Raw genomic sequence first — 14,488 nt, 5'->3', positions numbered from 1 at the left:
TGAGCTACCACACCCAGCCTAGTTAGGGCACTTTCATTCTCTAAGCTCTTTGAAGACCTGACTCACATTTCTTTTTCAAACCTGCAAAATTTCTAATACAATTGTTCCTTGGTATCCACAGGGGATTAGTTCCAGGCTCATGGACATCAAAATCTGCAGACATTCAATTCCCTTTTATAAAACAGAGCAGTGTTTGCATATCATCTATGCACATAGCACATCTTCCTGTATACTTTAAATCACCTCTTGATTACTTATAATATCTAATACAATGTAAGTACTATGTAAATAGTTACACTATGCTGTATTTTTGTATTTTTTTATTCTTGTATTGCTATTTTTAATTGGTTTTTTCCCCAAATATCTTCAATCTGCAGTTGGTTGTATCTGCGGACGTGGAAGCCAAAGATGCAGAACCTGCAGGTATGGGACCCACAAACAGGGAGGGCCAAAAGTACACACAGGAAGAACTCAACATTTACCAGTTTACTGATAAACTAAAAGGATGGAGTAATTATCCTAAGATCCGAGGTTGTGTCCCATCCATAAGAAGCTAAAATTTCAGGCTCAAAAATACATGTATTTTGGGAATAAGTCACAGGAAGTAACGGTGAGGAAGACCTTTACTGGGAAAAACAGTGAACAGGAAGAGGAGAGTGAAAGTTGAGAACTAGAGTAACTTACAAACAGAAGCAACCAAACATTCCTCCAGTAAGGTCATTCCTCAGCCAGGTCAGCTTTAGATCTAAGTAACAGAAGAATTCTCTCAACAATCTCTTCTCTTCTGACAGTACTATGAGAGAATTAAGACTCTCCAAATAAAACAGACTCACAGGAGACTTGAAGGATGGTAAGGAAATTTACCCTATCTTGAAAATAAGATTTCCCAAATCCACAAGACTATTTTCAGGCAAATCTCCTTGTCTTTCTAACTCAAATTAACTCAAAGGTTATACGGGATTCAACTTCTACGGTGATTAAGGGAAGGAAAAACAAAACACAAAAAGTAAGAATTCTGAAAAGTGTAATGAAGCAGAAGGATGGACCCAGGTCGATGGTCATTCCCTTCATCCTACCCAGTGCCCACCCACAGGTAAAGTCATCACCACTAACCTGATCTGCATCTGCATGAACTCCAGGAGACTGAGCAGATGGCACCTCCTGCTGGACTGCAGCCACTGCCCCATTAGGCATCAGGATGAGTTGGGAAGCTAGAGGCACATTCCGACCCAGGGTTCGGTTTACCTGCAATAGGTTTCCCAGCTGTGGCTGGCAAGGAGAGGAAGACGAAGAGCAAAGAGGACAAGAGGGAAAGAAGAGACAGAAGAGATGGAAAGGAAGGACCACAAGACAAAATAAACAGAAGATATTAAACAGCTGAGCCCTGCCTGTTCCACACCAACCCAGGAGCCTCATACTCTCCACATGTGATGAACCATCCAGAAGAAAACCTAGAATGCACAGAAAACTACAGATTGATGTCAAAGAGTCAGACGTCGAAGAAATAGAGAAAATTAGGATTTTAGAACAAGTACTTATATATATCGCTCAGTAGGCTGGGCGATAACACAGAATTTGTATACTTGTGCCAAAGGTTTAAAGGTTGACTATATCTAACACTAATTCAGTCAAATATTAAGCCAGTATTTTCTAGCATAATATCTTAATTTAATCTACAGGCTACCTGTGAACAGAGAGCATCACTTCTAGGTTAAGTAAAGTATGGGAAGTAGGTCCCAGCTTCTCTCAAGACATCAGGGTAACCATGGTTTTAAAAAATGGCTTTTGGCCGGGCGCAGTGGCTCACGCCTGTAATCCTAGCACTTTGGGAGGCCGAGGCAGGCGGATCTCCTGAGGTCAGGAGTTCCAGACCAGCCTGGCCAACATGGCGAAACCCCGTCTCTACTAAAAATACAAAAATTAACCAGGTGTAGTGGCGCGTGCCTGTAATCCCAGCTACCTGGGAGGCTGAGGCAGGAGAATCACTGGAACTCGGGAGGCAGAGGCTGCAGTGAGCCGAGATTGTGCCACTGCACTCCAACCTAGGTGGCACAGTGAGATTCTGTCTCAAAAAAAACAAACAAACAAAAAAAATAAAACCGGCTTTCACTCAACTATTTGCCAGGGCCAGACAATCATGCCCCTGGGGCAATGGTGGCTGCATCTGTGGCTTACCCGTAGATACATCTGGGCCTGCGACTGGTTGAGGGGTGGGGAGGTGGTGTTCCCCAGTAGCACAGATTGGGTCAAGGTGGTAGCACTGGGAGAGCTCACACTCTGGGATCGGCTGATGAGCTGGGCGGCTGATGTGGTGGCCAGATTGATCTGTGTGGTATAGAAAGGAACCAGGACTAAGGATTTGGGAGAAGTAAAAGGAAATGTACATGACTGACAAAATCAGAGTTACACAGTCAAGAACAGAATATTTCACTTTCATGGAGCCGGGGGAAATGAATAATGTCTTCCTATCCAAAACTGTCATCCTGGTTACTTTAGGGTATTACCGAAGTGGAAAAAAAACCAACAGTCTCTAACCACTAGTGTTAACAGTTGAGAAGACAAAAGATTGAAACAGAACAGATTTTACTTCTCATTGAAGAGTTCAGGGATTAGTCCCTTTCATTATTTCCTCTTCTTCCCCAGAATTTTCTTTTCTTTCTTCCTTAGACTTCCTCTTTAGAGACTCCAATATAGATTAATGTTGGTTACTTTCCCCTGTACTACTATTCTCTACTTAAGAGCAGTAACTATCCACTGACGGCTCAATACACACTCTCAGATCAGCGGCACAAAGTAATTTAACCCAGGGACAAAGACCCAGGTAGAGACGCCTCTCAGTGGGAGAGGCAGTACTCACTGAGGCCTGGGTGGTGGTAGTCTGCTGCTGTGTAGTGCTGGTGTTTGGGGAGCTGGCCTGCCGACTGGCAGCAATTGTGGCCTGTTAAAGGGGAAGGGAAACAAGAAGTAGCAAAGACAGTGAAGGAAAAAGCTCTCAGTCTTCTAGTAATAAATCACAAGCACAAAACATAGAGATTTGACTTTATAAACAGGGAGATTCCACTTTAGGGTAAAGAAAAGTATATTCACTAGCCCGATAATCCTCACATTACCACATATGCTAACCAGTTAGTCCCACATAACCCTCCTGGGGCAGAGAGGCAACTTGCCCTCCAGTTCCCACTCTCTTTTAGGTGGAAAAAGATGTGTTTTCTTTGGTTTTTTTTTTTTTTTTTTTTTAAAGAAGGAGTCTCGCCTCTTTCACCCAGGCTGGAGTGCAGTGGCATGATCTCGGCTCACTGCAACCTCCGCCTGCCAGGTTCAAGTGATTCTCCTGCCTCAGCCTCCAGAGTAGCTAGGATTACAGGCGCACACCACCACGCCCAGCTAATTTTTGTATTTTTAGTAGAGGGGGTTTTACCATATTGACCAGGCTGGTCTTGAACTCTTGACTGCAAGTGATCCACCTGCCTCAGCCTCCCAGAGTGCTGGGATTACAGGCGTGAGCCACCGTGGCCAGCCGGAAAAAGATCTTTTGGTCAGGTCATATCATGAGTCAATGCAAGTCTAGTCCAGAGGTATCGCATATAAATACAATGTGAACCACATATATAATTTTCTACTATACAAATTTTTAAAAAGTGAAACAGGAAAAGTTAACTTTCATAATTTATTTTATTTAGCCCAATATAAATATCACTTCACACGCAATTAATATTTTTTAATTACTGATATTTTACCTTTTTTGTACTAAGTAGTCTAACTCTAAAATCTTATAGGACGTCTCCATTTAGACTAGCCACATTTCAAGCACTCAATAGCGATATGTGGCTAGTGACTATGATATTAGATAGTGTAGGTCTAGATTATAGACAGCGCAGGTCTAGAACATAGCCACTCTACATCTAAAAAGTGATTTTATAGTTCTTACTGCAACCCCAGAAGCTAAGATGCATCCATTCTCCCACAGGAGACAGGAGGCAGAAGAGGCTGCCTGCAGCCTGGCTTAGTATAGGATGCAATATGCCCCAAAAAATCTCCCCTACCCACCTGTAGTGCCTGTCCCCTCCCTCTCGGGCCAGCTGGCTGCTGACCTCTCACCTGCTGGACAGCAGCCAGGCTATGCAGCTGGGCATTACTGAGTTGCTGCTGGAGCATGAACTGGTGGAAATACTGAGCTGCATTGGGCTGCCGCTGCAGTGCCTGCAGAGCCTAGGAAAAGACAGAGAGGATAAAATATTTAGAATGGACTCCTAGCTCCTATTCTATGTAAATCACTATATTTGTGTGGCCATGGGAAGGACAGAAACCAGAGGAGATGGGAGTTTGGGCTAAATCTTCAACAGCTATTTTCCTTTTTTTTTTTTTTTTTAGACAGAGTTTCGCTGGTTGCCCAGGGCTGGAGTGCAACGGCGCAATCCACCGCAACCACCGCAACCTCCGCCTCCCAGGTTCAAGTGATTCTCCTGCCTCAGCCTCCCAAGTAGCTGGGATTACAGGCATGCGCCACCGTGCCCAGCTTATTTTGGATTTTTAGTAGAGACAGAGTTTTTCCATGTGGGGTCAAGCTGGTCTCGAACTCCTGACCTCAGGTGATCTGCCTGCCTCAGCCTCCCAAAGTGCTGAGATTATAGGCATGAGCCACCACGCCCAGCCTTTTCCTTTTTTTTAGAGCAAGGTCAACTTGCTCTATCACCCAGGATGGAGCGCAGTGGCGTGATCATAGTCTACTGTAACCTCAAACTCCTAGTTCAAACAATCCTCCTGACTGCCTCAGCCTCCCAAGTAGCTAGGACTACAGGTATGCACCGCCATGTCTAGCTAATTTTTTTTATTTTTAGAGATGGGGTGTTGCTATGTTACCCAGGCTGGTCTTGAACTCCTGGCCTCAAGAGATCCTTCTGAGCCAGGCACAGTGGCTTATGCCTGTAATCCCAGCACTTTGGGAGGCCTAGGAGGGCGGATCACCTGAGGTCAAGAGTTTCAAGACCAGCCTGGCCAACATGGTGAAAACTCCGCCTCTACTAAAAATACAAAAAATTAGCTGAGCATGGTGGCGGGACTGTAATCCCAACTACTAGGGAGGCTGAGGCAGAAGAATCGCTTGAACCTGGGAGGCGAAGGTTGTAATGAGCTGAGATCGCGCCATGGCACTCCGGCCTGGGCAACAAGAGCAAAACTCCATCTCAAAAAAAAAAAAAAAAAATCCTTCTGCCTCTGCCTCAGTAAGTCTATATGGTCCTTTAAAAACTGGAAGAAACAATCACAGTCATGCACCACATAACCACTATTTGGTCAATGGCAGACCACATATACAAGAGCTATACTATATAACCTAGCAATAGGCTATACTATATAACCTAGGTGTATAGTAGGCTATATAATCTGGGTTTGTGTACGTGCACTCTATGACAGTCACACAATTACAAAATTGCCTAACAATACATTTCTCAGAACATATTCCTGTCATTAAGTGACGCATGACTGTAATTCTATGGTTTATTCTCCATAGAATGTAAGAAAAGCAAAGCAATGCAATTTACACAAACTTATTTCTCCAATTGGGAGCTGGAAATACATGCCATAGCAAAGACTAGACAGGGTGAAAATAAACAAGATGCCGATTAATGTAAAGAAAACAAGAAAAAAAGCTGGGCATGGTGGCATGTGCCTATAGTCCCAGCTAGTCAGGAGGATAAGATGAGAGAACTGGGAGTCTGAGGCTGCAGTGAGCCCTGATCGCACCACTGCACTCCAACTTGGGCAGCAAAGCTAGACTTTGTCTCAAGAAAAAAAAAAAAAGAAAGAAAAGGAGAAAATGTAAAAGTATATTTTAGATAGAGAGTAAAGGTTATAGAGCCCTAATGGGTTGGAAATAATGAAAAAATAAATAGTGGCTTCTAAAAGATTCCATCAGGTAAAATTTTCAACGAATTCAACCAATTGGCATTTTTACATATTTACAGTATGCTAATACAGATTTATAAAATGAACAGTAGTTTGGTTTTAGTGCTAACTGGACTTTACTGAATTCTTATTCTTCAATAATTGGAACTATTTTTATGATATGCATAGTTATTCTAGTAACCAAAATATTTACTAAAAGACCTCATTCCCTAACAGAATTAATACAAACATGGAATTTGCTGTTTGTTTAAAAATAAATCTCTAAAGAGTTCCATGATACTTCTATTACTCAAGGGGATTTACAAGAATGGCCAAAGACTAAAAACCTGGCAATCCAGGATGAGAAAGGGTTAGTTAGAATCTAGCTAGATGGACTGAATGTTGTTTTTTAAATCCTTATTTGAAAGACCGGATTTCACTGTTTGCTTGCCCAAACCTTGTAAACTCCTAAGATTCTCAGGGCTGGAAGACAGCTTAGTCATCATTTAACCCAACTCTCCCCAATTTGTTGAAAAAGAACTGAGCACAATTATTTTCCAGCATCACTGCCTACCACAAGCCAAGACTCACAGACCACGGCCCCTCAGAGCTGAGCCTCACCTGCACTGCTTGTCGCTCATACAGTGACATTTGAGCTATCTGGGGCCGAGAGCTGCCCCCTGAGCTGGAACTCCCATTGGTGGAGTTGGAGTTCTGCTCGCTCTCAGTCTCCATGATAGCGGTCCAGGGTCCCCAAGGCTGGTGCTCTGACTCAAGACCTAGATGGAAGCAGTAAAAGGTTAAAACTTATATCTTGATCCCAAGCTGTTATCTCATGTTATTATTCAAGAACACAAGAAATCCCTAAGTATCTGAGAATCTTCCTCCTCTTCCATAAGCCATGATTTCTCATCTTAAAACTCCCAAATCTTCAGTACACTCTTGCAACCATGTCTTCCCAATATTACCATCTTTTGAAGCTATGCAGTCTCAAAAGAAACAGCCTTTACATATTCCCTCATGGATGTCACTAAGTAAAATGGCCAGAATGTGAGATGGCACCTTACAATACCAAAGCTACCTTACATTCCCATAGCATTTTTTAACAGTTTAAAATCTACCCACTTAAAACTTTTGGCTGTCTCATTTTCGTCTCCATCTGCATCGCATTATCATCCAAATGAGTCACCATATACTGGGGAGCCACTGGTTGCCTCCTTTCACTGGGCTAGGCACTTCACCTATACTCTCTCTCTCATAGTAGTGCTGTTAACACTGTTATCCTTATTTTACAATTTAAGAAATAAGGTTTTCTGAGATTAAAGAAGTTGCCCTAGTAAGTATCAAGTCTTTAGACTAACACATGCTTCTTCAAACCAAACTCTGATTAAGGCAGTGTCATTCACTATGATAGTGAGTACTCGTTATCCTCATTCTATGGAGGAGGACCTTAAGATACAGACACATTTAGTGGGTCATGAAAGGTCATAATACTAGGAGGCAGAAGAGCTCACCTACAGCCCACATAGCCCAAATAGCTGCCTGGTTCCAGCTCCGGCTACTAATAACACCTCAGGCATGTCGGTTTTCCTCCTTATACCTGTTTCCTCACTGCAAAGACGGCTTCATACTGAATGTAATATATCATTTTAAGACATGACTCCGGGGTATGCAACATAGAAATACACACAATGAAAATCTTCAAGAAAGTAAGATGCAACTTTGTAGTCTACTAACGTCAGAATTTACCCACTGGGGACTACACTTAAATTTGCAAAAAGACACATATGAAAACATTGCTAAGAACCAAGCAAAGAGACAGGAGATGAGAAGAAGAAATATTCTTCCAAAGCAGCACTAAATGACAATAAGGTTTTTACTCATTCTTTTTGTTTTTCTCTTTTGTTAAGCTTCACACTATTTTCTCTACTTCTGAGGCACTGGGCCAATATCAGGTCACCAAAATATTATTTGGCTTAGGAATATAAACATCAAACCAGAATTTCTGCTAAGTGTTGTCAACAGTTTTATTAGGGTGAATGGATTGGTCATAGCGATTGCATCCAAAACAAACAAACAAGCAAAGTAAATAAAATCAAACTGCTTGGCCTTGGCAATAAAGCTGAGGATATTTCTTATTATCTCATTCCCAGTACCATCCGATCACACCATTATCCCACCCCCAAATCTTTAGTTTCATTTAGGACTAGCAAATGTCACTGCAAACATGTATATAACCCAAAAAGTACATAGGAAAAATCACATCAGCTTCAACTAGTCTACCTTCTCCCCACATCTTTTGCCAAAATATCAAAGCACTAAACAGATACAGACCCATGAATCCTCATTATCAGCATGTGAAGAAAAAAAGTGGGTAAGGATTAGAGGCAGCACGGCACAGTTTTATAGATTACTGGATTTAGTTCACTGGACTCAGAGACTTGAGACCCCTTTGCTAGGTATAGAGACCATAATTCCTACGTTCACATGTGAAAATACTCACAAACTGTATCACCCCTCGTCTCCCCAAAACTGAATTCTTATTAACAATTTTATTTTGATTGTGAACTAGAAATAAAAATGTAAAGGGACCAACTTAAAAGTCTCAATAAAATCGAGGGAAATTGCCACCAAAACCAGGATTCCTGGATCCCAGGCACATAAATGTATTCATTTGTGATCAACACTATGACTACAAGATTAAATACGAAAAATGGAGACAAGCAGTTTCGGCAGCACCAGGAATCAAAATTTTCAAAATTAAACTGGAAGAGAGTGAGAAGCTGATCCACAGATGTCCCCAAAGTAGCTAAGCCACGGTCATCCTAAAAGGTAGCATGTGGGGTATACACGGGGTTGGGTAGGCGCACAGACCTACCGAAGGGAGCTAGAAAGGGACATTGAAGTGGACTTAGTATTGGGTCGAGAGTTGGAGAAAGTCAGTATCCCTAAGCACGAAACTCTTATCATGTAGAAAGGATGGGACATAGGAAGGGGGACGGGAGAAGGGGGTGGTTCAGGGAAGACTGTGCCAAAGACATGGTAATAATCAAGAGAACAGGGAGAGTAGACGCCCAGGGGTCCTGGTTCTATATAGAACCTTGATGAAAATGATGTTTCAAAGAGAAATCAAATACACCGGGGGAAGGGGGTGGATCCAGTGGTGCGCCCAGAGTGAACTGACCCAAGTGAGCAGGGACATGTGCATACAGATAGCAGGGAGACAGGCAGAAGTCAACGAACTGGAGGTTGAAGAACCCAGCGGACCACGAAAGCAGGGAGATAACTAGACAGCATGCTCGGCTGGAAGGACCAAAGTCAGAGAAGGAAAAATGAATAAGAAAATGAGCAGTCAGAGGCAGCTAGGGTGACGGACAGACAGCATGAAGCGCAGCAGAATGAATAGCCAGAAGACTCGCACAGGCAGAGCCGAAGGACCGCAGAGCTCAGCGCCAGAGGTAGGCAGGGAAAGCAACTGGGGGAGGTACCTGGGGCGTTACACAGATGGAGGTGGCTGAGGAAACATCCCCGCGCAGCCAAGCCCCCAAAGGTCCTGCCCCTCCCCGGCCCTCGGTCGCCCGGTTACCTTCTCGCCTGGCTCTGCACCCAAGTCCTCCCCGGGGGCGTCCACCTCATGTGCCGGGGTCCCCAGTCGCCAGGCTGGGCTGGGGGCTCGCTCGGCCTCCGCGGCGGGCTCCCCTCGCCTCCTCCCCTTCCTGGAGGGGCGGGGGCGCCGAGGGCGGGGTGGGAGGCGCCCGGCGCGGCCGCGGCTCCCCGCCCCTCCCGCCGCTCCGGGTGCGGGCCCGGCAGCGGCTCAGCCAGGCCTCCGGAGCTCGCTCCGGGCCTGTCACTTCCTGCCCGGCCGAGGAGGTGGGGGCCGCAGGCCGGGGGCTGCGGGCCGGGCTGGAGGAGGGGGCTGCGGGGAGGTGCTTCCGGGGCAGCCGGACCCCTCCCCCGTCCCTCCGCCTCCCCTCGGCGCCCTCCGCCCCCTCCCTCCCGCGAGTCCCTCGTTTCCTGCCGGCGCCCGTTGCCATGGCGACGCAGCTCCCGGGCCTCTGCGCTCCAGGCCCCGGGGTTTTTTCCTCTCTCGCTCTCTTTCTCCTCTTTTTTACCCCCTTCTTTCTCTCCGAGTTCTGCTCGCCGGTTGGAGGGAGAACACTAACAAAGTGCTGGCCTCTAGTGGGGAACGCACTTCTCGGAGAGGAGAGGGAGATGGGAGAAGGGAGGGAAGTGACGTGAGAAGGGGAGAAAGAAGGTGTTTTCTGGAGCTGCTGGGAATAAGGGATAGAAAGAAAGGATCAAAGGGACCAAGAGGCAGAGAAGGAGAAACAGCAAAGCTACGACCCCTAGAGAAACGATAGACTGGGAAAGGAAATGAGGCAAAGGAAAGGAGAGAAAAGGCCAGAAAAACTTTGAGAATGAGAGAAAGGAGGGAGAAGGTTGATTGTTTAATCCCTCACCTCAACTCCAAGAAGGCGGGAACGAATGCTGCAGAAACAGCTAACCCATTAGGAGTTGACTTCATTTTCAAAGCAGCGACCTAATATAACTTCCTTTGGATAACACTTAAGTTTGTCATTTCAGAGATTTGTGTGTGCTTCGATTGAAATATGTATATGAGTTCGAATGACAAAAACGGGAAAAGGCCAGAGTATAGAGATGTAGAACAATAGGGCTCTTTCTGGGAACACTAAACATTTGATCGGGGAGCCTTTGTCATTGTATTTATGGTACCAACTTACCGGTTTTTAATTATTCGCTCATCGTTCAGCATTCAATAGCTATTTGTAGAGCGCCTACTATGTGCTAAATCATGGAAGCTTGGATTGCATCAGTGCACAAAACAAAGATAACTGCCTTACTGCCTTCATTAACCTTTACAGAAGGGTCTGGGGGATGCCTCGTGGATTAACAACTGGGTCTGATGCTTTTTCTCTTGCTCTCTCAGTCTTCCTAACCTCTATCCTAGACAGTTATTTTCTCTGTCAATCCACTCTTCTTTCTCTCCTTTAAAAGCCCATGCATGATTTGTTTATAGAGAAAAAAACAGAAGTATTATTTTGCTTATAAATTATATCCATTTAGATTTTTCTTTGAGAGAGGAGTATTTGGACTCCAAGCTCTTTATTTGTGGCAGCCAAATTAAAATCGGAGAACAATCTCTGCAGGCTTCTGGGAACTAGTCAGACAGGTATGTGAGGGAAGAAACCGGAGGGCAGCCAAAGGACTGGGAAAGTGAAGACACGGGGTATGAGGAGGTGAAAGGGTGTGTTGCCAGGCCGTGGATGACAGGCATTGGCTGAGGATGAATTGAAAAGATTCTGACTGGAGAACCAGTGGTGAAAACGAAGTAAAGCATTCGTTGTTTAATTCACACCTGGATTTTTGGCATGTCAAAGGAGTTAAAGCTTTTCTTGCAGAAGTTTAGAAATGGATACTGATTGAGCCTAAGCGGAATTTTCTAGTACCAATGAAAAAAAAAAAGCATCTATAGATAATTTTCAGATTATACAACATCAAAGTCAAGAAACATGACTCATGTGCTTCCTTAGTTTCCCTGGGAGAATTATAACTGTTAAGTGTCTAAAGAAGATTTATAAGCTCTTCCAAGAATAAGGAATGCAGATATAAGAGGGTATACACTTGTTTTTCAATAGCCTATGGAACTTGTGTACCAAGAGGATACATGACCATATCTCATTTCACCCTCCTTACAAATGGAGCAGAATTACTGCTACTGCATATAGTTACATTCCACCTCTAAAGATTCTTTTCGTACTTACTTGATCACTAGCTTCTACAGCTACTAGATAATGTTAGGGGATAAACGATGGATACTTTTGTTGAGTGCCTGTTATAAATTTAGCCAGAGAATAATCTATCATGAGGCAAGCTATATTGATTATGGGCCAGTAGTTTAATTTTTATATGTAAAGGTGTGTGCTCCATATATCACAGGATTCTTTTCAAGTTCATTTTTCTCCAAGTCAGGCCAGTATTCTAAGGTTATAGGTCTAAACAGTTTCCACCAAAAAATATTTAGTATAAAAAAGAAATTTATCAACAGCAAAGTAAAGTTATAGGAAAACCTCCATACATAAGAAATCATTTTCATAGACTAAATCAGCTTGAGAACAGGCTTTGAAGAGCTTATCTCAGTCTAAACAGCAAAACAATTTGCGTTTCCTCAAGAATACTCAACTTTTTAATTTTTCTGAAGTGTCTCATTTTCATTTAATGACTCTGCTGGAATTAGCCTTTTCTTTTTCAAACAGAATGGTTCTTCTGAATGGAGGCTACAGAATTTCTTTACTCTGCATAACACTGAAGGCCGTTAGCCTAAACAGGTGAGAAGGAAAAGCATTTAATCTGGTGTATGGAAATTGAAGCCCTCCTGCAAACTTCTCTAAGGAAGGATCCTGATTTGAAAGGCTATCGATGTTTGGCAGCAACTAAAGCAAATAGACTAGAAGGTAAGCTAATAAAACTTTTCATATCAACTGAACATTGCTTAAGCATTCCTCAAGCTTCTCCTGTAAACTCAGCATTCTGCAATAAATTGTGAAGGAAGAGATGTCCTTTACCCTAAAGGTGTTAGTATCATTGGAATGTGTCTTTCTACAAGTAATCAAGTAAGAATGTGTGACCATGTTTTTATGCAAATATGGATAGGAAGAAGTACAGAAAAAAGGAAATCATAACCTTTACTCTCCCCACCACCAATTGTGGCTGTGAACTACCATATACAGCCCACCTGTATCTCACTGTAATTCTGCATGCCACTTTAGGTCTAGTTGGGAGAAAATGAAGATTGAGTGGATTTATAGGCTCTTAGATATTTAAAGGGGGAAAAAAAAGAACTTTAAAACTAAGCCCCTCAATTTTCAGTGAAGAAAATTGAAGTCTAAATGATAAATGTAGAAGAGGGATATGTCGTAATCCCTGGAAAATAGAAAATGTCCAATAAATATTAGTTAACTGAATTAATGTCCTAGATTCTTGCCCTTCTCTCATAGGAAAAGAATATGAAATTAAAAGATATGAGGATACCTCTCATCTCTCGCTACTAATACCTACCATAGATCCTTTCTTCAAGGAGAAGTTTAAAATTAACATACTAATTGGTTCAGCCCAATATTCCATCCATCATTGCCCGCAGAAGATATAGATGTACCCCCACATCCTTAAGAGCGTAAGACTTGACGATAACATACTCTTCATCAGTTTAGACAGTTATAATGATGGCAAGTTATGCACCTTTCCTTAACTTTGGTTTGCTTTCAGTAAAACAGGGATAACACCTGGTAGTTGGTGGAAATAAATGAGATGTTTGTAAAGCACTTCACATTGGGACCTGACACATAGCACAAGCTATTATTAATTTTCCTTACTAATATATTTTTGTGATCACCAAATAGAACAAACCACTCTTTATGTTTTATTCAGTTTACATCACAACCTTATTAACTCACAATTTTAGTTGAGTTTATGCATTAATTAGTTTAGTGAACTTACTGTTATTTTATATGACAAAGAGTATTCCCTTCCTTGTAAACTACATTTGCCTCCTTCAGGCTTCAGGTATATCTTCTTCTCTACTATTTGAGTATTTAGGGAGCAAAACCATGTTGGAACCAAGTACTAGATTTATACCCTCTGGGACTATGTGTCCTAGGCCCAGAGAGCCAGGTACCTGGGAAAACATCTAAAGGGAAAAACGATTCAAAATATACTTAGAGCGTCTGCTCATGGCCTCACATGCATTATTGTATTCAACTCACTCAATAACCTTTTCTGCTAGCTGTTTTTAATCCTTAATTTACAGATGAGGAAATTAAACCTCTGGAAGATTAGGTAAATTGCTCAAGGTTCATAGGGGTAATAAGTAATGGAGTCGGAATTTAAATTCAGGTCTGTCCATCTTCAAAGCTCATAACTACGTTACGTCCTTCACAGTGTGAAAATAGAGTGATGCAAAAGGTCTGTTTAAAATGCTTAGCACACACATAAACGTTTGCACAAAGAAGCTTGGCATTTGCCGTGGTAAATACCTGAAATGGAAGGCCCAGTCTGCCTTTGTTAACTAGAGAAATAGCTCTAGTTATCAGTCTGTAAAGACACTGTGGAGATGTCTCAGCAGAAAATAGAGATGTATATATGATTTCCCTAAATTCTCTGTTTTCTCTCTCATCTACTGATAAACTGTGGTAAGCAGAACAATGCCCCCCCCACCAAGGATGTCCCCATCTGTGAAATCTCTGAATATGTTATGCTCCATGGCAAAAAAAATTAAAGTTGCAATTGGAATTAAGGTTGTTAATCAGTTGCCCTTAAAATAGGGAGATTATCATGGATTACCTTGGCAAACCCAGTGTAATCAAAAGTGTCCTTAAAAGTAGACAAGGAAGGCAGGAAAGACAGGTTGAGTGATGTGATATGAGAAGTATTTAACCTGTCATTTCTGTCTTTGACACTGGAAGGGGGCCACAAGCCACGTAATGTGGGAAGCCTTCAGAAGCCAGAAAAAGCAAGGAAATGGATCCTCCCCAGAGCTTCCAGAAAAGAACACAGACAGCCCTGCTGACACCTTGATTTTCACCCAGTG

The 14,488-nt window shown here is 42.9% G+C and overlaps 1 protein-coding gene and 1 long non-coding RNA gene across 6 annotated transcripts in view; one reads left to right on the top strand and one right to left on the bottom strand.

The window, feature by feature from the left end:
* The window catches only part of PHC1 (polyhomeotic homolog 1), a 26,151-nt gene extending 16,585 nt beyond the window's left edge, over nt 1–9,566 (bottom strand). Inside the window, exons 1-6 of one of the 5 annotated variants that reach the window (XM_050749589.1) lie at nt 9,470–9,566; nt 6,505–6,662; nt 4,099–4,209; nt 2,858–2,938; nt 2,176–2,325; nt 1,114–1,269 (exon numbers count right to left, since the gene is read on the bottom strand). In XM_050749589.1, coding sequence (XP_050605546.1) covers nt 1,114–1,269; nt 2,176–2,325; nt 2,858–2,938; nt 4,099–4,209; nt 6,505–6,618 — 612 coding nt within the window. In that variant the 5' untranslated portion in view covers nt 6,619–6,662; nt 9,470–9,566. Of the gene's footprint in view, nt 1–1,113; nt 1,270–2,175; nt 2,326–2,857; nt 2,939–4,098; nt 4,210–6,504; nt 6,663–7,397; nt 8,170–8,217; nt 9,053–9,469 lie in introns of those variants that run through there. The other 4 variants (XM_050749587.1, XM_050749585.1, XM_050749588.1 and 1 more) reach the window with 4 other exon arrangements.
* On the top strand, nt 9,255–14,488 carry LOC126931407 (uncharacterized). The gene is made up of 3 exons (XR_007717848.1): nt 9,255–9,341; nt 12,159–12,356; nt 14,364–14,488. It is a non-coding gene; the product is annotated as an uncharacterized LOC126931407 (long non-coding RNA).

The sequence above is a fragment of the Macaca thibetana genome, chromosome 11 (genome assembly GCF_024542745.1).
Source record: "Macaca thibetana thibetana isolate TM-01 chromosome 11, ASM2454274v1, whole genome shotgun sequence".
In the NCBI taxonomy this organism is placed as follows: domain Eukaryota; kingdom Metazoa; phylum Chordata; class Mammalia; order Primates; family Cercopithecidae; genus Macaca; species Macaca thibetana.
The sequence above is the reverse complement of the archived record's forward strand: the minus strand, read 5'-3'. Positions and strand labels throughout refer to the sequence as shown.